The sequence below is a fragment of the Andrena cerasifolii genome, chromosome 5, assembly GCF_050908995.1.
Source record: "Andrena cerasifolii isolate SP2316 chromosome 5, iyAndCera1_principal, whole genome shotgun sequence".
NCBI classification, from domain to species: Eukaryota; Metazoa; Arthropoda; class Insecta; order Hymenoptera; family Andrenidae; genus Andrena; species Andrena cerasifolii.
In genome coordinates, this window is record NC_135122.1 from 4,921,341 (window position 1) to 4,936,470 (window position 15,130).

A 15,130-nucleotide genomic window follows, 5' to 3' on the forward strand; every position below is an offset into this window, starting at 1 on the left:
CTTCTGTACTATAAATATTATTAAGAAATAAAAATGAATTGCATTCTACAGAGATAACGATGAGTAGTTGTTCACAAAATAACACTTTTCCTTAGTTTGCCAAATTAGCAATGACAATTACTTTATAATCAACAGGTTATCAAGCAAAATTAAACGTTTAATATGGGAATTTGTTAATCAATCTGCTTCATCCTAATTATATCTACTAATTACTTGGATTGAGAGATAGATATCTAGAACATTCGCTTCTCTTATCTTATGCCTGCATTCAATTGGGAATATTAAAAAAACTTAGATCTGTAAATATTAATGCTCGTGACAGTAAGAAAACAACCGATTTTCAATGTGTGGAAAAGCAATATGCGAACAATCAGATAAACATTTTAATATTTTATTTGATGATAATTCCACGGTTTACAATATAATTCGTTGAATCACATCTACATATCGTAGACAAGTAGTGGAACTGTAACGTAACAGCGATATCGGGAAATGCTTTCTCGGGGGAAAACTCGATTTAGGCCGTTCTTTTAGTGGAAATATCGAGCTCCGGAGGTAGAATAGGCGTGTTACCACGGATCTCGGCCCTCGATATCGGGAATCGACGTTGGCCGATACCCAAAACGATCTGCAGATGCAGAACTCCATCCACTGATCCGCGAACGCGAAGTGGAAGCTGCCCGAGAAACGTCCAATTCCTCGTATAGGCCTGATTGAGTATCATAATACGGTACTCGCGTGCGCTGATATCGAAGTGACCTGCAGCCAAAATAATTAATCACATGTATTATACCGAGCGAATAAAAACAAAACATATCAGAATTTCTGCCGATTCTCTGGATATCAATCAAGGAGATTTCAAATCATGAATAGGTATTCTATTAAACATAGTTACGAATTAAGTAACAACCATACTATGGTGAAAAGAATTTATATTTATAAATATTTTTTAGTGGGTGCTTTACTTAAATCGGAAATTAAGCCATTATATGGAATAGCAGAGTTTCTAAAGGACCTTCTTTAATGCACCTAAATACTCCAGTTTGTGTTCAGTTATTTCCTTTGTTGTCTAAGTGGGTTTGCAAAGTTGCGGTATTAATATGTCTTTGTTTCCGCTGGTTTCATAGTTAACCCATCTCTTTTTGGAACTATAAAATTTTTAGAATTGGGTGCAATGTTATACAAGTATTTTAAAATATTAGGATGATATATACAGAATATGGAAAGAAGCACAATTAAGTGTAACGTTGATTGCAACTGGCAGAATGAAATAGGATGAATAGAACTGTATAATATAAAATGATGTATACACATGTTTATTTTGTGATACTTCCAGTATGTTTGTAATAGAATAAACATTGTAATTTACAAGGGAAGATTCCGAACCTGAAAATTCAAAAAATTCTGAAACTGTAGGGAATGTCCTTCTGATTACAACGCAATTTTTGTTGGCTGCCTAAATTCAGTCTAAGGGGGTGAAATTGATCCCTTAAATTCCGGCTATTTTCCAATTTTGTGTTACAACTCGCGAACTATAAGAATTGTAAGTTACCAAATGATAGTCCTAATTAAAAGAAGTAACTTTTGCCTTGAAACTTTTTTTCTATCTCTCACTGATTGCGCGTAAAGTCGGAAAATCACTGAATTTTCAGGGGCTAATTTCATCCCCTTAGAGTGAATTTGGGCAGCAAACAAAAATTTCGTTACAATCAGGAGAACATCCCCTACATATTCACAAAACTTTCAGATCTTTTCGGATTTTTGAACCTTTTCTCGAACTTTTTCCAATTTTTAACCGACTTCAAAAAGGAGGAGGTTATAGATTCTTCCTAATACGTTTTTGTTAACCTTTATGAATTCCAAATATATCCGACGTTTACACGTATATTAGGAGTGCATCTGACTATTTAATTAAGTTAGTCGATAATAACGATTTGGAAACCTAAATACATCTTCTAAAATTTCGAAAATAACCCTTCCAACTTTTCGCGAAACTTGGTGCGCGTCACCTTGAATTTGCTGACCGAAGTCAATTATATCATTCAGAATCACGAATCTTTGCCAATACCAATATTTAACTAAATTCAACCCCATGAAAATTAGATACCTACTATTTAATTTGTACTACTTCAGTTCGTTTATCTCTAAACAGGTGTTTGCAATTGCAATTTCTCTATTTACATATTTGGACAATTCGGGTCCACGAACCCTGATCCACGTTACAAGCTTGTTCGCTTCGTTGATGAAATTCGTGAAACAGTACCCGCACTCCCCCTCTCAGGGGAGTGAGTCCCATAAGGAAACTTTCCCGTGCGGAGCAAGCGCGAATCGAAAGGTTGAGTACTCATAAGGTGACGTGAGACGCACGCCCTGCGGACGGACAACGTGACATATATACGCGTAATGTAGCGCGATAACATGAGTTTCGGAGTAATTGTTTACGCGTGCCAAGTGAGTTATTTGGCACGTGGCCATGCCGGGGGCAATGGGGGCGGCACCCACGTGGTCGGCCAACTGCCCGCGGGATTTTCTCCGTCCCTTTCCTTTTCTCCTCCTGTTTCCCCTTTTCTTCTTCTTCTTCTCTCTCTCTCTTCTCTCCCTATCCTCCTTTCTCGCACGCGGTCGCGTGCCCCGCGTAACTCACGCGCGCACGCAATGAAACGTAGTACAAAGGAGAAATGGCCCGATATAGAGGAAACTCCATCGGTAGAGCTCATTCCTATCACGAACATTCGTTGTAACAGAATATAGCAACCGAGGAAAGTAATTCCCTCTACCTGCTGAAGTACTACAGAGAAGGAGAGATTTGTTGCGTTTGCCATTAACAAGATTTTTATTATTTTTTTAGATTAAATTGATGTACGTATGGAAGGACTGCGAAAGGTGATCCTCAGAAGAGTGGAAGAGCTCGAATATAGTTTTCTGATGTTCTCTTATTGTCTGAGACCCTTCTAACTCGGCGAAATAAATGGGTCGAGGTCTGCACCCAGCTGATTTATATATCGTCGAAGCTCTTTCCTTGAAAATCTCGCGGGTCTCATCCGGTGCAACGAAATCTAAATCGTCAGTGGCGTTATAAATCCAAGGAATCCAGGATATTGTTGCAGGAAGTCAGTCGATTGCGTCACGCATCCCTCTTTCGCGAACGGAATTTGAATTGATATTACCCTAGAATAGCGACGGATGAATTATTTCGCTGAGTCAGCGGAGAGTATCGAGGAGGAAGCTCCCGATCGCGCGAAAAATAAAACCATTTATGGGTTCGCCTGATAAATCGGATTAAACGCGACTAAACTGGGTAGATCTCGCCGGAAAGGGAGAATAAATCTGGCAAATTGTAAACAGGCGAGGTGGCGATTGGTCTGTTACGAGGAAGCGAGCTGGAACGCTGCGAAATACCAACGCAGATTATTCCGACTTTCGCTTACTACCCCGAGTCTCTGTGTCTTCTAGGAGAGCAAACGGGTCGAGGACTATAGCTCCGAGATTTATACGTCGTAGAACCCCACTCAATGAAAATCTGGCGTCTCTTATCCGGCGCGATGCTCACGCCACAATGAAATTTAAAATGTCACGCATCCTGCGAGCCAGAAACATCGTTGGTAGAAGCTTTTACTCGGCGAATTTTTTCTCCCGCCAGCTAATACGGAACTAGTTACATCCGCGGACCGACAGAAATCCGACACACGATTATGTCTATCAACTAAGGCGACTGCTTTAAATGAAAATCATTACAGACTCTGTTAACCATGAAAAAGCGCTAAGGCGACAACCTACGTATTCGTAATTAACAGAAGCTTGCCACGTTCTCGAAAATACCACGTTGGTCAGGCGGGCCACAAGAACTCGGTAATCTATATTTGGACGAAGCTTATCGGAGCAGAACTGTTCCCTTCTAGCCGTGACGGTCCTTGTTACGTCAACGATATCAAAAACGTCATGGATGCCCACGGATCTAGTGAACCAGAAATCCCGTGATTGGAAGTAGCTTTCGTCAGTGACGTACACCCTTGCGTCGCGACGTCCGCGGGGGAGGTGGGGGCCAGGGAGGTATGACTGGGCGATACCAGCCCGCCTTTCGGAGGGAAGCCCCGAGAGACAAGGAGACAGAGTCTAGGAGGAAAAGTTGCCCGCGTGATAGAGTCGGACAGTCGTCCTTCGTCCTTCGTGCGAGGGTGGCGGCGGAGGCGGAGGAGGTGGAGGGTGGAGGTGGCGGTAGTGGGGTGCTGTTGGTGGTAGTGGCGGTATCGGCGGCGGTGGTGGGGGCACGAAATAAGGGTAGTTTTCAGAGGTGGGGGCGGAGGTTCGTCAGTTTCCGGGTTGTTCCGGAGTGAGTTGAGGGCGTCCGTGGGTCGTCGTGGGGGGGTGGCGGAGGGAGGGCGTGTAGGAGCCGCGGGCCACGACATGACGAAGCGTCGCGACGTCAGTAGAGCGCCGCGCTATCGACCACCGCCACGAGACACTGTCGTCGTCGTCGTCCTCGTCTTTGTCCTCGTCGTGGTCGTCGTTGTCTTCCTTGCCATTCTTCCTGATGTGCTCGCGTCTTCGGCATCGTGATTGCTAATTCCCGAAGAGCGAAGAGCAAGTTCGAGCGTGACGGGACGACGGGGAATAATTGCCGGCGAGGGTGAAAGTACCGGCTAGGCCGTGGTCTTACGGGGGATCTGATCGCGTTCGATCGTTCCGCGGATCTATCCGGTCGCGCCACGAGGATCTCACGGCGGCGCGTCGCGTGCACGCGTGTCGTTCGCACGCGTGTCCGTCGCCAAGTACCCGCCACGTCAAGGTCGTGCCGACGCGGTGCGTGCGTGTGTGAATGCATACTTAAACCACCGTCCTCTGAATACTACGAGCCACCCCGTGTGAGACCCAATGACTGTCCATCCAGGGACCACGGGAGACACATGTTCGTTATAAGGTCAGTGCACGAAATATGCCGATGGTGTGTGCTCTTTAGTTACCTCGGTCACAGCGTTGCCTCCCTTAGTCCGCGTCTTGATTTCTTACCGGACACATCGCGAGGCGAGACCGACGAAACGGGGATTGTGATCGAAATGCGGATGACACCGGCGGTCTCCGATGTTGTTTTCAGACGGTAATGCTTTCCAACTTCACGCATCGAATGTTGATCGCTTTTCCGTAGTTCGCCTGTGAATAACCTAGGCGAGAATAGTTTCCGCTAATATGATCCCAAGGATTTGTGCCTGCGCGAACTTCTGTTCGGCAACCGTTGAATAGTTTGTAGCGAATGTCACCGTTGCTTGACACTCATGTTCGTTACGTTACTCGGAGAAGCACTGTGCCTGTTTCGTTGAATATTTCATTCTCATACAGTTCAAACTGCTACCGTGTAATTTTGTCCTGTTATTGTTACGTGACAGAACATTTGCACACTTTGGTGAGTAGCTATTAGTTGCCATTTCGACGTTCGACAGATACTCGTCGAAATTGGCGTTGATGCTGTCATTCCTTACACGCGAGAAGGAACAGTTTTCTTTCTAATTATAACGTCTTGCAGATCTAGCTCTTAATGATAAGAGAAAGGAGAGAGAACTTCTCTTGGGCCAGGATTACGAGAAGATGCATTTGTGCCAAAGCTGAAAGAGATAGACTCGCTTCAGTCTTCCCACTGCTTTTATATTTCCCTCGCATCTTCCCCCTATATCTCGGTAATCTGTTTATCTTTCCGCGCAACTAGCTGATACCGTTGACGATCCGGCTCTAAGTGCACGGGATTAAATCCAGAAGGTATTGTTGCCATTCCCGTTTGCAGTCCCGAAAACACCCGCGTTAACATCGCGAATGTATTACCTCGATTCGAAAGTGCAGGGGATGAGTTTTCAAAATGGGACAACCACTTGACGAAACAAATTCTCGCGACTTGTTTTCACGGAGATACAGGCGCACCATTTAGAGCTTGCTTCGATCGCTGGCGACGACTATTAGATCGAAAAGATTCCGTCAGAGGAAAGCAACTCGAACTGCCGTGACGCACACTTTGCGGGGATCCGTCAGAAGCGGAACCTGCGGTATTTCCGAGTCAACGACGTTCCCTCGGCTGCCCCCTGAATTTTCTTGCCTTCCAGCACAAAGAGCCGTACAGCGCGCGACATTGCGAGGGGCAAATTTCCAAAAGAATCCATGATCGACGACCCTAGTTAATCTGCTTCCGTTCTCTGACCCCTATACGTTACATAACAGCCGTAGGAACTTACAGTAACACGCAAACTTATCGCAGATTTCTCCGACGTGTAATATATTTTTTCCACTCTCATAATGAAAAAACTTTTCCATGATTTCAAACAACTTCAGTAACTACCACCCTTAGCTATTGTGATAGGCTGTTTCTGCGTAGCTCTCAAACGTACTCGGTCTTCTGGATCCCCCCAGATGGCGCAAGATTTTCCAGTAGATCGCATCAATTTCATTGGATCAGGTTTTCCGCGATTTTAAACTGAAATACAATTGTACGCACCCCTGCGCTAATTCCGAGTCACATTCCCGCTGACGCGAGCCTCCAGTCGCGACGAGACGCGCGGCGTCGTTGCCGGGTCTCCATTACCACGGACGGGGTTAACGAAATTAAGAGAGAAAAAAAAATACTTATCCCGATTAAAAGTTCAATCTGAATTAAAAGGATCCCGAACTTGCCAAACTTGAAAGGCTGCCAGTGCTTCCGGTCTCTGGGTTAGCGAATCGGGATATATACTTCAGAGTCCGCGTATATTACAGGGTCGAACTATACTATGTATAGTTTAGCGAGTTGGATGCGGCCGAAAGCGCGCGCTAGAAGACGATGGCAGGGCAGGGCTGCGGGGGTGGAAAGAAGAGAAGAGGAGGCAAACCTTTCATCGCGTTGAATTTCAAATCGGCGTGTATGCCGGGTAGAATTGGCACCGATCCAGTCGCGATTCCACGCTTACCTGCTTGCACTCCCTCTGTTTCCTGGATCCTCCTTCTCCTTTTTTCTTCCCCCCTGTTTTTTTCTCTCTCTCTCTCTGCCCGCTGCTGGCGCTCTCTGTCCCTCTTCCCCTCTTTATCTTCCTCTTTCTATTCGTGCTCGTAATCATGTCGTGTATCGAGGACGAGCAAAAGTGGGTCGCTGGGAGCCACAAGGCAGCAACAACATAGAGGAAAAGGGCGACGCAGAGGTGTCAGGTGCCCTGACTTGGTCACCCTGAAACTTCGAGTACCAACGAGACTGTGTCCGCGCGGAACAGGCTCCTTGACGCGGATACGATCTCGAGACTCGTCTCTTAACACATTCTATACATGGTTACAAGACTGGTTCGCCGTAATCGCAGATATATTACAGAACAAAGCTGTTGAATCCTGTACACCGGGATATGTTGCAATGCAAAAGTTACGGTTGCTCGTGTTCGTGTAGACTTTGGTAATTGCTCGTAAATACTCTGGGAATAGTCGCCGCGTACAGTGTCCCATCGAATGCCCGACGTAGGTGCCCGCCAAAATGTGCCTGCTGCACGTATTGGCCTCGGTACGACAAGCTGAGCTTTTTTATGGTACAAAAGTATTTTTTACACGCACACGAAATGACGTACGTTAGTTATTTATCTGTGGTTGCGGGGAAAAGTCTTCCTTGGTCTCCCGAATGTGGCGAGGGCTGGGTTTAACAAAGTTGCTGAAAGTATACTTCACCTGACGCAATTCAAAGATGTTGTTTACAGCTGGTAAAAGCTGCTGAGTTTATAAGTGATTTGATAGTAATTCTTGTTTTCGTAATGGACGATATCATGCAATCGTGTTCTTTCTCCCTTCTATTGTTTTCGGGGACTACATTCGAGATCGTTGCAATTGTTAATAGTGAATATTGTTATGAAATTGTTTCAACAGTTGAAGGGTAGGGGGGAAAATAGGGAATGACGCAAAACAGCTTTATGGGGAAAATTAAGTTTTAATACCTTAGTCCACCAGTAAAGAAACAAGGTTCAATGAATTTAATTTTCTAATATAGTTTTCTTCTTGAATAGTTTCTGGCTTTACCTCGAAGACAGAAGCTTATGTTTAGGCAAAGTGTGGGGACATTCCGTATTTTATTCCAGTGTAGAGTGGACATTTCCTGCTTTTAACCAGTATACGAAATCTTTGACGATATCTTACGGGGGTATTTGAACTTTTTAACCCTTTCTAATTCGACAGTTCTGTAGTCCCAGTTCACGCTGACAAAATATGCTCTAAATCACACAATCATGAAAAATTGACATGCCTAGTTTTTTTCCTTACACTTCAGATTATTTTGTTGTTTAAGAAACTACTTTACTGTGATCGAGGGATGTTTGGGTATTAAATATCAGTACTCGAGATGCTGACATATTTTCGCGACTGTAGATATTCTGACTTTAGATACGTTTAATGGGAACTTAAAACGTTAGGAATTGTAAAAGGTTTTTGTACCGCATTTAGCTATAAAGTTTTATAATATGGTATTTTGAAGGCAGAGTGTTAGGAATATTAATGCAGAAAAAGATTAAAAATATTTTATGAAAGATTCTGCGGGTCAATAGGTTCGCTAGCAAGTGTTATCCTTTGATCTTAGTGTAAAAAAAGGAATGTAGGGGCAGGCCGGGGCAAAGTGAAACACTTAAGGTTTAATAATACACAAAATGCACAAAAATAAGCATACTTTTTTACCATATTATATTCTGCCTCACTAGCGAGGCGAAGTGAAATCTGCACAGGGATAAAGGAAAAATAAGTCACGAAGTAATTAAGTCGGGGAAAATTAAATAGTTGTATCGAATACGAGCTTATAAAAAATATGTTACAATTTGTTTGTGAAATATATTAAAAAAGAAGAAACTGAAGAGAAGTTAAAAGACATTTAAAATTCACAAAAATAAATATTACGCTAAAAACTGGATAAAATTATAGGAAAAGAACACAGAACAATTTAATATACTCTTGACTTACGAATTTAAGTTTGAATTATAAATTTGTGTGGCACTGCCAGTGAGTGAAATGAAACACTTCTGAACAGACAAATTCTTACAGATCAAAGTAAAGCATATAAGGATGCGGAAAACATTATTACGAGGAAGTATGACATACCTAAATAGCACAATGAACACTCGACGAAAAATCTGAATCTAAAAAAACGTCAGATAATTTCAATAAATTGATACATAACGGCCGAACGATTGAAGTCACGTGTGTGTGATAACAGCCATTGAATTATTGCAATATTATAAACTGTCTACATACATTATAATTAATATTTAATCAAATATAATTAACTCGTTCATAGATATTTCGAACGCGTTCTCGTCTAATTGATTTAAAATAAATGCTGATACTAATACTAAAAAATTAATAGCTAACAGCAAGATATTAGTGTCGCCAAGTTTGTTCACGGTAATAGACAAAGAGACGCCACATTTCTTCGACCAAGCAAAATTTTTTGTTCGCGAAACCCCCTGCTTCGTTGCTTCCCCGTTATATACGAAGTCCCCTTATTGATTTTTACAACGTGCAGCCACGTCGTAAAATTCGGCAAGGAATGTAAAGTAACGTGACGTTCGCCCTTTGCGTCTGACTCGGTACCGCGTTCGTACAGCACGCGTCATTGACGGTAGTAAGTTCACCGACTTTAAAGCTCGGGATCCGAAGCCAGTCTACGTAAAACAACTGGAAGAAGGATTGTGTTGGCCAGTTATTTATATAGACTTCGACGCGGAGCAAACATTCCAAGTTATATTGTTGGCAAGTGACGTTTCTGTTCCTTCGGCTGTCAGTGAATTTAGGCTAACATTTTACAGACCCAAACCTAACCCAGACCTAACACAGACCAGTCTTTTAATTTCACAACCTACTGTGTTACTTGTAAACCGCTACTATACTATTTCCCAGCTCCCTAACACGATACCGAATACAATTTGATTTTGTGAAAGCAAGACAAAGGATGCCCCTTCAGCATCGGCTCGTTCAATACCAAACGGTTGAACGGAGCTAATAATAAAGATTGGAATACAACGAAGCAGCACAGACTTTATTTATCATCGAATCCAATAGTACCCCCGGAATGGTCGTTGACCGACATCTGGATTATCTGGAAAATGAACGCTGAAGCTGTGGAATTATGTATCCGACTAGCAAGGGTAAACGGTCGATCGGGAGCATTCAGAGCTCCGTGCTATTAACCTCCTTTAGCTCCTTGCATTTATTCCCATTAATGAGTCCTTGTCGTGCACGGACAGGGCACGAAATCCTCCGCTCCCATTGGACGGCTAAGCCCGTAAAACATGTGAAGCGCTTCACAAAGGCGTGGTAACTAACGGGGCGGCTGTAGTATTCGCGGGTACACATTGACAGGCCTGGTTGTGCAACTGCCATTACCATTTTCGTTCCGAAACTTGCGACATCTCACGATTTATATATCGACATGAAGCGGGTGGGCGCGCTATACCTGTTTACGTCCCGGGCTGCAGGAATTGTGCTGTAAATCAAATTCCGGCGTCGCGCGGTCCGGCCATTGTTCGATACCAGTATTTAAAGTGCATCCAGTAGGAGCGGGGCAGGTGCCGTTACGAGGCGCGTTCGCACTTCTTCTTCGAGCAGGTCGGATTCACAATAAAGACAGTTTACTGCGGCTCATCGAGACGGGTATCGCCCTCCCGATTGTTGATCTGCGTTCATCGCTGATCATAAAACGGCCCTCGACGATCCCCATGGGCTGGGACCAGCCAATGCGCTCGCTACGCTATCACTCTGAGAATGGGCTCACCTACGACGCTTCCACTTTAATCTTGCTTGTTGCATTTTTGCCCAATGCTTGGGGATTTCTTCGCATCTCGCATAAGAGTATTTAATATGATTTCTGTTTCCTTTTTACTGTGGGGTTTAAGTTCTAACGTCGCAGCAACTGCACTTAACCCGACAGTGCACACATGGGGGTCTATTAGAAAATCCTCATCGCCGTCTGTTGTTTCTATAGCAAGTCGGGTTGACAGTCATGACGGGAGGACCCCATGTGATAGGCATCGATTTTGATGAGCCTTGGCACGATGGATCTATGTCGAAAATAAGTAAATAGGTGTTCGAGCGTTTCAGCCAATAGGCCTTAATAATAGAAATATTTAGATGTAAATTAATAAAAATTTCATAGTGGCCGAGGGGTTTTAGTGGGTAAAAATTCCACACTACCTTGGCGCCCCCGGGGAATTCCCCTCTGGAGGAGTTGGGATGCCTTTTGAAGATATCTCCACGTTAAAAAAAAAATTTATAAAAAAAAATTAATAAATTTTTTTTAACGTGGAGATATCTTCAAAAGGCACCCCGACGCCTCCAGAAGGGAATCTCCCGCGGGCGCCAGGGTAGTGTGGGATTTTTACCGACTAAAACCCCACAGCCACTATGAAATTTTTAATAATTTACATGTAAATATCTTTATTACTAAGGTCTATTGGCTAAAACGCTCGAACACCTATTTAATTATTTTCGACATAGATCCATCGTGCCAAGGCTCATCAAAATCGATGTCTATCACATGGTGTCCTCCCCTTGCCAGTCTAGCTTCCAGATACATTATTGGCGATACAACAACTGTCAGAAAAATGCTACGTAGCAACAATGCTTCCGTGAAGTGTCCTTTTCCCAAAGCAAAGTGCGTTCTTCCCAGGCAACGGGCACTTTTGCACTGTGAAACGGACAGGTAGGTTAAGAGGCTAGAGATCTTCAAGGAACTGGAAGAAGGGGGCCAACCGGCGGCGTTAGCGTAGCGTTAGAAAGTTCATCTTCGCCGCTGTTTGCTCTAACGCCTTGGCGACTCGTCCGCGGTTATCCAAACGAACGGAAAGCCACTCACGAGAGCACCTGTGGAGCTTGGGCGTTGCTTTTGTTCTTTCAACCTCTGTGTTTCTCCTTCTTTTCCACCCTAGTATCCCGGTGGCCCTCTGCTTCTACCTACCTGTTGTGTTACTTACGCCTCGGCGGCCAATCATTCGAGACACGGGTCACTTTAAAGGGATTAGCACAATTTTCGACTTGAATTCCGGACGCCTAGAAGCCTAGTCACTCGTGGCCGGCTGGAAATTACGACGCGTCACGGTTCCAACGTGAGAAAATTACAGGGCTGACTACGTTTCGAGAAAATCCCGGATATCGCTGGCTCTAGTCGCCGAATGGATGACGTACTAATTTTCGACCCTTGAATTTATCGCCTGAAACGTTACATTCGAAGACAGAAGAGAACATCCAGTTCGTTACCAGTGTTGAGTATATACCCAGTATCGGGAAACACTTCGAATTATATCTCCCGAAGCTGTATACTGACTATACGGACCTTTCACTAGCATATTAATTTAATTCATTGCCCCGCAGACGTAAATCGATCATTTAGAACAGTTGGAACAACTCGTGGCTCGTGGCAATGGCTCGTACCTTTGCCGGTAATTGCTACGTGCTATCCCCTGAGCCTGTAAGAACTGTAAGCGAAACGTAATGATCGATCATGAATATTTTAAGAGGATAGTAAAGCATTGCCATTGTATATCCACCACGTTGTGAAATACTTTCTTCTGTTAACGCGATTAAGGAGTCTACCTAGTTTGACGCTCTGGAAATAGGGCAAATTTGGGGAAATTTTTTAAAAGAAAAGTATTCAGTATTATAATTCCGAACTTTGCACGTTTATTAATTGACATTCAAAGAATGTGCTCAAATTTTTGTTTGCAATAATAATAATTTTGTTTAAAATTACAGCGGTAATGGTAAGAGGGGTTTGAAAAAGAAGTTTGTTGTTGGTGAATATGCTTCCAGCTGTCCCAGTCATCTCAAACAAAACACGCAAAGTTTTTCTTAATCTATACGAGTGTAGTTATCGTACGAACTAGAACGAATAAAAAATATTGAAGTGTACAAGAATGGTAGCATTTCAAGTAAAAGTTTTGAATTTTCTGAAAAGAATTTGTTAGTTGTCTGTGTTGTAAAACTCATATTTTGAAAATAATGCCTTCATTCTGGTCTAGAAAAATTTCTGCATGTTCCTCGAATGTCTACTAATAAGCGTACAAAGTTTGGAATAAAAATACTCAATACTTTTCTTTTAAAAAATTCCTTCAAAGCCTGATTTTCAGAGCGTCAAACTAATAGGGAGACCTCTTAACCAGTTGCCACCTGGGCCCCTGGGCCCATCCTTAAAAAAAATTATGATTTTATCCAAACTATATTTGTTTTCTGTATTATTACACTGAGCCTGTTTTCAGTAAACTACCGCTTTATTTTTCCGAAAAATGGGCCCTATCCAGAAGGCTCTCCTAGGGCCCTATCTTAAAAAAAATATGATTTTATCCAAGCACTATATTTTTTTTCTGTACACTCACCCCTTTTTAGTAAACTACCTTCTCATTTCCCCGAAAAAAATGGGCCCCTCAGAACGTTTGTCACCTGGGCCTTTTTTCTTAAATACACCACTGCTCTAAACACTAGAACCGCCAAAAGTTTAACCTACCTAAAACCGCCAACACCGGTCATATTGACCGGCACTAAAACACATAATACAATATAAATTTCTGGTATTTATTTTAATAATTTTTACGTACAAGTAATGTAAGTATATATTTGCTTAAATTTATTAATATAAAGTAGTATTATAGCATATTAACATAGCCACGCACCATGTTCATTATAGTAGAAAAATCTTTTTATTTTTTTACTTTACAGCATGAAAGATTACCTACTTTACAGAGAAGACACAAACGCACATACGTATAGTTGTAAAAATAAGAAAATTATGAATGCACAAAAACTAAAAACTGTCAAAATGACCGTTAGTGTTAACACAAATTATTATTCCACGCTACAGGTTCTACTATTTCAGTTATTACTGTTCGCTATTCGCGGATACACGCACATTTTAGCCCGCGAATAAAAGAAAGCATGGAATTCAGACTATTCGATACAATCACGGACGCGCAGGTTTCCCGTGCGACTTTCTTCGCCGTTCTAACCGAAACTTCTCGCAATGTCCGATACGAGAAACTTAGTGGAAATCTTGGTCGAAAAGTAGGTCGTGATGGATGGTATCCATTCGGCCCGTGCTAATTGAGCGGACGGTACATAGTTAGGGGACGCGTTCCACGTTGATTCGTCTACGGAAATCCAATATTGGATGTCGCGGTGCGGCGATTTTTCGTTTGTTCCCCGCAAACTTGCCGAGTGAGACAAAGTTATAAATTTGTCCCTCGGGAAAACAACTGGCAACAACTCGGCTGTATACGTGCTCGCGGCACCACCCACCCCTCCCTCTCCTGGAATCTCATCCCTCATCGAGTGAAACTCGGCCCGCTTGCCGCGGGCCTGGGAGTTCGTAAATGCATCCATGCACACGTATTTTATGGCCAGCTTTCTCGGCTTTCCATCTCTTTTTCTCCCCCCACCCCCGCTGTCTCCCCGACTCTCTCTTCCCCCCTCGTTCTCTATACTTCGACCCCTCCACCCTTGTACCCCTTTTTCCACCGAAACTCGCCGATACTACGCCGCCGTTGTCAGTGAATAGTAGAGGCTGAGGGTCGCGCACACCGCGCCCTGGATATTCTCGCAGGATGGATTCTTTTCGAAAATACTTAAAAGTTGGACGATTTGTCGTCCGTGGCCGGAGTCGAAGTCGATAAAGCGCTGGAATCCATCGCGTTACCAACTTAGGGAAGGAGCCGATGGGCGAAGGAACGAGCCGGCCAATCGATGCAGAAGCGGTGTAGCACCGAAAAGATAAAGAGAAGGATAAGAAGGGCGGATGGCGCGCCCAGGGGGCGGGAAGGAAAGGGTGAAAGAATGAAACGGCCGAAGTGAGCGAGGAGGAGGAGGGGGTGGGGGGGGGGGTGGGGCGGGAGAAAGTCATGGAAGAAGTTAATCACATAAAATCCTTAAAGCTCGCCCCGGTGCGACGCGATGCACTTTGATCGCAGAATTTATGTCCGGGGTGCAATGTACCGCCATTATATCCTGTGCTCGTCGGTGCGTGCCGTGGAAAAATTCATCGTGGTGACGCGGAGGCGGATTCGGTTCCCTCATTGATCGGCGCAGTAGGTTGGGACACGAGGAGAGAGTTGTTTCCTCTCTTCGTCCGTCATAAGAAAATATTATTCTTCCGAGAAAAAGTCGGTGCTTCACGAAC

At 43.7% G+C, this 15,130-nt stretch overlaps 1 protein-coding gene and 1 long non-coding RNA gene across 3 annotated transcripts in view; one reads left to right on the forward strand and one right to left on the reverse strand.

Annotated features, from left to right (window-relative positions):
- LOC143369311 (uncharacterized) overlaps positions 1-15,130 on the reverse strand; it is a 76,078-nt gene that overhangs the window by 57,390 nt on the left and 3,558 nt on the right. The gene's annotated exons all lie outside the window — the stretch shown is intronic.
- Positions 1-15,130, forward strand: part of LOC143369301 (fibroblast growth factor 18) — a 197,845-nt gene that overhangs the window by 24,719 nt on the left and 157,996 nt on the right. Inside the window, exon 1 of one of the 2 annotated variants that reach the window (XM_076813084.1) lies at positions 4,628-4,918. The exons of the other annotated variant lie outside the window; for it this stretch is intronic. Coding sequence (XP_076669199.1) covers positions 4,905-4,918 — 14 coding nt within the window. The 5' untranslated portion in view covers positions 4,628-4,904. Of the gene's footprint in view, positions 1-4,627; positions 4,919-15,130 lie in introns of those variants that run through there. 2 annotated transcript variants of the gene reach the window in all.